The sequence below is a fragment of the Vombatus ursinus genome, unplaced genomic scaffold (assembly GCF_900497805.2).
Source record: "Vombatus ursinus unplaced genomic scaffold, bare-nosed wombat genome assembly UNPS02008415.1, whole genome shotgun sequence".
NCBI lineage: Eukaryota > Metazoa > Chordata > Mammalia > Diprotodontia > Vombatidae > Vombatus > Vombatus ursinus.
In genome coordinates, this window is record NW_020948193.1 from 1 (window position 1) to 4941 (window position 4941).

Genomic DNA, 4941 nt, shown 5'->3' on the forward strand with positions numbered 1-4941 from the left:
ACCCCCCAGCCTGGCCCGGGCTCCCCTCCCTCCCCCAGGCCCCCTCATCCCGGCTGGGCCCTTACGCAGCAGCACGGCCTCAGCCCGGCCCTCGCCCAGGATGGGCTCAAAGATCCTCAGCAGGGGTTTCGCCAGCTGCTGCTCCAGGTAGTACTGCGTGTCAATGGGCAGGCTGTGCTCCAGCACAAACAGGGGGTCCTGGGGGCAAGATGAGAGAGGGCTGGGTTAGAAGGCCCAGGGCTGCAGCGGAAAGGGCCTGGGCTCTGAAGCCTAGGGAATCTGGGTTCAAATCCTGATTCTGTGATCTCGCACAAGCAACGGAACCAACCTCCAAGCCCCCCCCCACCCCCAGCTGGTCGAGGCGTCAGGAGTTGGGGGGGGCAGTGGGCCAGAGGTCACTGGGTCACAGGGCAGAATGCACAGCCTGATGGAAGGCCGGCCTGGGGCAGACACACAAGGCTCCCTGAGCAGCCACCTGGGCCCCGGGGGAGGAGCCGGCCCAGGGAAAGCACCCGTGGCCCCCACCCTCGCGCCCAGCCTCCCGGCCTGGAAAGGGGAAGTGAGAATGGGGAGGGCGGCCAGGCCAGGGCCACAGGTGGCGGTGGGTCTCTCAGGGAAGCAGTGCGGGGGGACGGGGAAGGAGGACAAACCTCTGACTTCATGTAGGCCGCAACGCCCTTGGCGGCGCTGATGATGACATAGGGCACTCGGTCCCCCAGGCTGGGGGCACTGCCGGGGTCCCGTTTCCTCATCCTGAGGGGAGACAGGAGGGTCATGCCCAGCTCCGGGGCAGCGGGGGCCCGGGGCGCAGCCTCCCTCCCCCACCCCGGGACGACCGGAACAGGCAGGGCCGGGGAGCGGTTGAGCCCCACAGGAAGTGGGAGGGGAGCCCAGCTGGGCAGGCGAAGGGCGCTATTTCTGGGTCACCCTGACCCCGACCCAGGGCCGGGTTCTCCAACCCAGCCGCCCCCCACTGCCCATTCCCGCCTCCCCGATCCGCTCCCGGCCGCGGCCCGACCTCTCGGCCAGTTCGACGTGGGCCTGCCTCCCCGCGTAGTCAGCGGCGGCCCTGGTCAGCTCCTTGGTGATGACCAGCTGCGAGATGTCGATCCGGTTGCAGAGGAGGTCCGAGATGACGTCCTGGGCGTGGGCCACCGCGCCAGAGGGGTCCCTGGGGGGGACGGGGAGAAGAGAGGCCTCAGCCGGCGGGTAGAAGTGCCGGGCCGGGGACCAGGGGCACCGCAGTGAGCAGGGCCCGACCTGGCACCGCTGACAAGCATTCACTCACTACCTGCATGACCTTGGGTGAGTCACCACGTCCCCGGGCCCCAGCTCTCCCTCCCAGGCTCCTCTCCATGGCACACCCACCAACTGTGGGCGTCCTTCAAGGCTCCGTCCTGAGGATTCTCCTCGTCACCTCCAGAGAAGTGACTCCCAGTTCCACAGAGCCAGCCCTAGTCTTTCTCCTAGTCATTGGATGGACACAGGAGCACGTTAACTAGCCCAACTCTCCTCATTTTACAGATGAGGAAACTGAGGCCGGCCTGCACCACCTCCATGTGGAATTTCCATCAGCTTCTCAAACCCTCCCCCTCAGCCCTCCTTCCCCCCACTGTGCTGTGCCCCTCCTCCAACTTCCCGACTGCAGCCAAAGAGTGAAGACCTCGGCCTAGCGGTGAACGCCACCCCCGATTCCTCACTGCCCCCCACCCTCCTTCTGTATCGTCACTAAATCCTGCTCTTTCTATCTCCAGGATCCACCTGACCACCCCCCCACTGGGGCTGCTGCCACGGCCCCCCACCATCGCCAAAATCACCTCCCTAAGGCCCAGAAGGGACTGTCGCTCTCCCGCTCAGACACCTCCAGGACGGCCTGGCCTCCTTGGCTCGGCACTCGAAGGCCCTCTGCGGTCTGGGGCCAGCCTCCCTTCCCAGGCTACCCCCCTCACCTGTCACTGGGTCTTCCCAGCACTCCTCCTGCAGCCCTCCCACGTGCCCTCGAGGGTCGACCCGCCTTAGTAAACCCTCCGGGGTGACCGAGCCGGGCAGGGCCTGTGGTCTGCACCACCCACTGACCTGTCAATGAGCAGGCGCCGCAGCGAAGACGTGACCAGGTTGGCCACCAGAGGGCAGTTGTCGCGGCGGACGGCTTCCAGCCCTTTACAATCCATCTTGTCGTGAGAGTCGGAGCGCGAGGAGAAGAGCAGGCCCGCGTAGCGCTTCTTGCTGATGAGCAGGTATGGGAAATAGACCTACGGGTGGGAGAGGAGACGCGGAGGGATGAGACGCCTGGAGCCCGGGAAGGCTCCCCGCTCACCCCCTCCCCATCCCCGGCTCACCTTCTCGAACTCCAGCCGGATGGGCGAGATGAAGTGGCTGGACACCCAGTCTGCGGCCTCTCGGCCCAGCGCCATGGCCTCCGCCACCGAGGGGACCCCGAAGCGGCACATCACTGAGTCTGTGTCTCCGTACACCACCTGCGAGGAAGCCAGCCACCGTGGAGGCGCAGCCCGGCTCAGGGAGGCGCCTCGGCCCGCCCCAGCCCGCCGCTCACCTTGGCGTCGGCGCTGTACCCATTCTCCACGGTGTACTTGGACTCCACCAGCTGTTTGGTCTTCTCGATCATCTGTCGCCCAAAGCCAGTGACACTCTGGAGCGGGGAAGGAAAGGAAAACATGGCGCCCTTCTAGAGGAAGGCGGAGCGCGGGGGCAGAGCCAGAACAGTGGGAAAAGGCAAGGACTCAGCCCCGCCCTCCCCCAAGCCCCAGAAAACTTTAAATGATGCCACGTAAAGGAAGGCAAGCAGGTGCCTGCTTGGTCTGCCCCGTCCCCGCTACGAGATTCCGTCTGCGGCGCCATCGGCCTCTTCTTCCGCTAGGCCCCGTCTCTCCCTGACATTTCCCTTCTCCTTTTCCTGCCTCTCCTCTTACCCATCTTTTCTCTCCATCTGTCCCCCCTCCCGTTTCCTCTCTATCTTTCCCCATTAGCCACCTCCTGGCCCCCAGCGCTCCCTCACGAATGTTCTCTAACCCCCAGAACACCAGGGTCGGAGCTGCAGCTGCCACCTTGGAGACCACTTAACGTGGCACAGCCCACAGGGACCTGAAGATGCTGAAACCCTGGCAGGGCGGGGCCTTCGCTAACGTGGCTGCCATGCACAGAGAGAGACCGTGGGGCCTCTCGTCTGGCTCCACGACTACTGGACCCACGGAGTGGCCACCTAGAACTGCATTATTCTACCACCACCGGGCCAGGAGGCGGGGAACGGAGAGGGGCCCCACAAAGAATGCTCCAGGAGTCAGAGGCCCTGGGTCTGAATCCTGGCTCGAGCACCCATTCTCTGGGTGACCCTGGCTGTAAAATGAAGCGGCTGGATGAGATGACCTCTGAGGCTCTTCCAGCTCTTCTGTTCTGCGGTCCCACGAAAAAGAGAAGGTTCCAGCAAACCGGCTGGAGACGGCGGCCCACGACCCGTCGTCAGGGTGTCTCTCAGGGCAGGCCTCGCCCCCACGCTGGTCCCGGCCTCCCCTGTGAGCGGAGGGCTCGCGTTTCAGGTTCCTGTACCACCCTGACCTCTTCACCCGGCTCACCTGAGAGATCTCCACACAGGGCAGCTTCCCAACCTGGGCTCCGGTGAAGCCGTAGACAGAGTTGGCGCTGATCTTCAGCGCCAACTGACGTCCGTCCAGGACCTGCCGCCGCAGGGGATCGGTTTCTCTGGCCAGCTCTGCCTTGGCCCTGGGAGGGATCGACGGTCAGAACGGCCCGTGGGCCGGGTGGCAGTGGGGTGGGGGGAGGGAGCAGAGAGAGGGCGGAGGGCCTGGTCCCCACCTCTTCCGGGCACTGAGCAGGTTCTCCAAGATCTGAGGCAGAAGCCCCTTCCTCACAGACGCCTTCACAAACTCATTCCCCGTCGGGGTCTTTATGAACTCGTCAGAGGTCAGGCTGTAGGGGGAGGGCGGCACGTGTGAGGAGGAGACCCTGGTTCAACGCCCCCAGACCCATCCCAAGGCAGCTGCCTTACCCCAGCTTCTGGGCAGCCCCCGGCCTCAGCAGCGTTGTGTAGCACAGGTTGTGGGCCATCATGATGGACGGGTACAGGGAGGAGAAGTCCAGGGTCGCGATGGGGACATCGTAGTACCTGGATGGGGGCACAAGGGGTGAGAGGTCAGGACAGCCTGGAGCAGCCCCAGGGAGCTGACCGCCCCCCCACCTCAGCTCACCCTTTCAGGGGCTCAATCACTGTGGCTCCGGTGAAATCCTCAGCCCCCTCAGTCTTCACCACCGGCATCACGAGGCCCTCACGTACCGCCTAGGAGAGAAGGGATGGGGAACGCGGGGTGGGAGGTGAAGAGTTAGGGGATGGAAGGAGGTGGGGACTGGGAGGAATGAGGAGACAAGGAAGAGAGAGAGAAGCTGAGGAGACACTCACAGAGGAGGAGAGCCTGGGATGACAGGAATCCCATTCGTGCCACCCCATGGCAGGCCAGAGGAGCGACCTGCCAGAGATGGCCCAGTGCACAAAACAGAACGAGAACCCAGAGCTCCCCACAAACCAGCCACAGCCCTACTCATTGAGCCACCCTGTCCGCTGGAAGAGAGACGAGGACAGAAAGACCGGAACAGGCACCGTAACAGGCATGAGAACAGAGGGAGGCGGGCGTCAGGTCTGGAGAAGGGACATGGAATCCTTGGGTGCCATAATGGGATGAGGGACAGAATATGGAGGTCAGAGTCCTCCACATGCCAGAATGAGAGAAGAAACACGAAGGCCAAAACCTAGATGGAAGATGGAGCCTTGTGATAGGAAAAGACAGAGGGATGGATCCTGGAATCTGGGGATGAAGATGAATACGGATGGAGGCTAGAACCCAAGGATGGAGGACAAAACACAGATGGAGGCTGGAACCCAGGAATGGAGGACAAAACACGGATGGAGGC

The 4941-nt window shown here is 63.8% G+C and overlaps 1 protein-coding gene across 1 annotated transcript; it reads right to left on the minus strand.

Moving 5' to 3' along the window:
* Positions 1–10: 10 nt before the first annotated feature.
* Positions 11–4935, minus strand: LOC114034184 (DNA polymerase delta catalytic subunit-like; the record flags this gene model as incomplete). Its single annotated transcript, XM_027849787.1, has 10 exons — positions 4224–4935; positions 4025–4141; positions 3832–3945; positions 3591–3738; positions 2555–2650; positions 2340–2477; positions 2077–2252; positions 1019–1171; positions 651–753; positions 11–198 (listed from the first exon to the last, which is right to left on the minus strand). Coding segments are annotated over exons 1-10 (1301 nt in total), but the record flags the coding sequence as incomplete, so codon positions are not given.
* Positions 4936–4941: the final 6 nt, after the last annotated feature.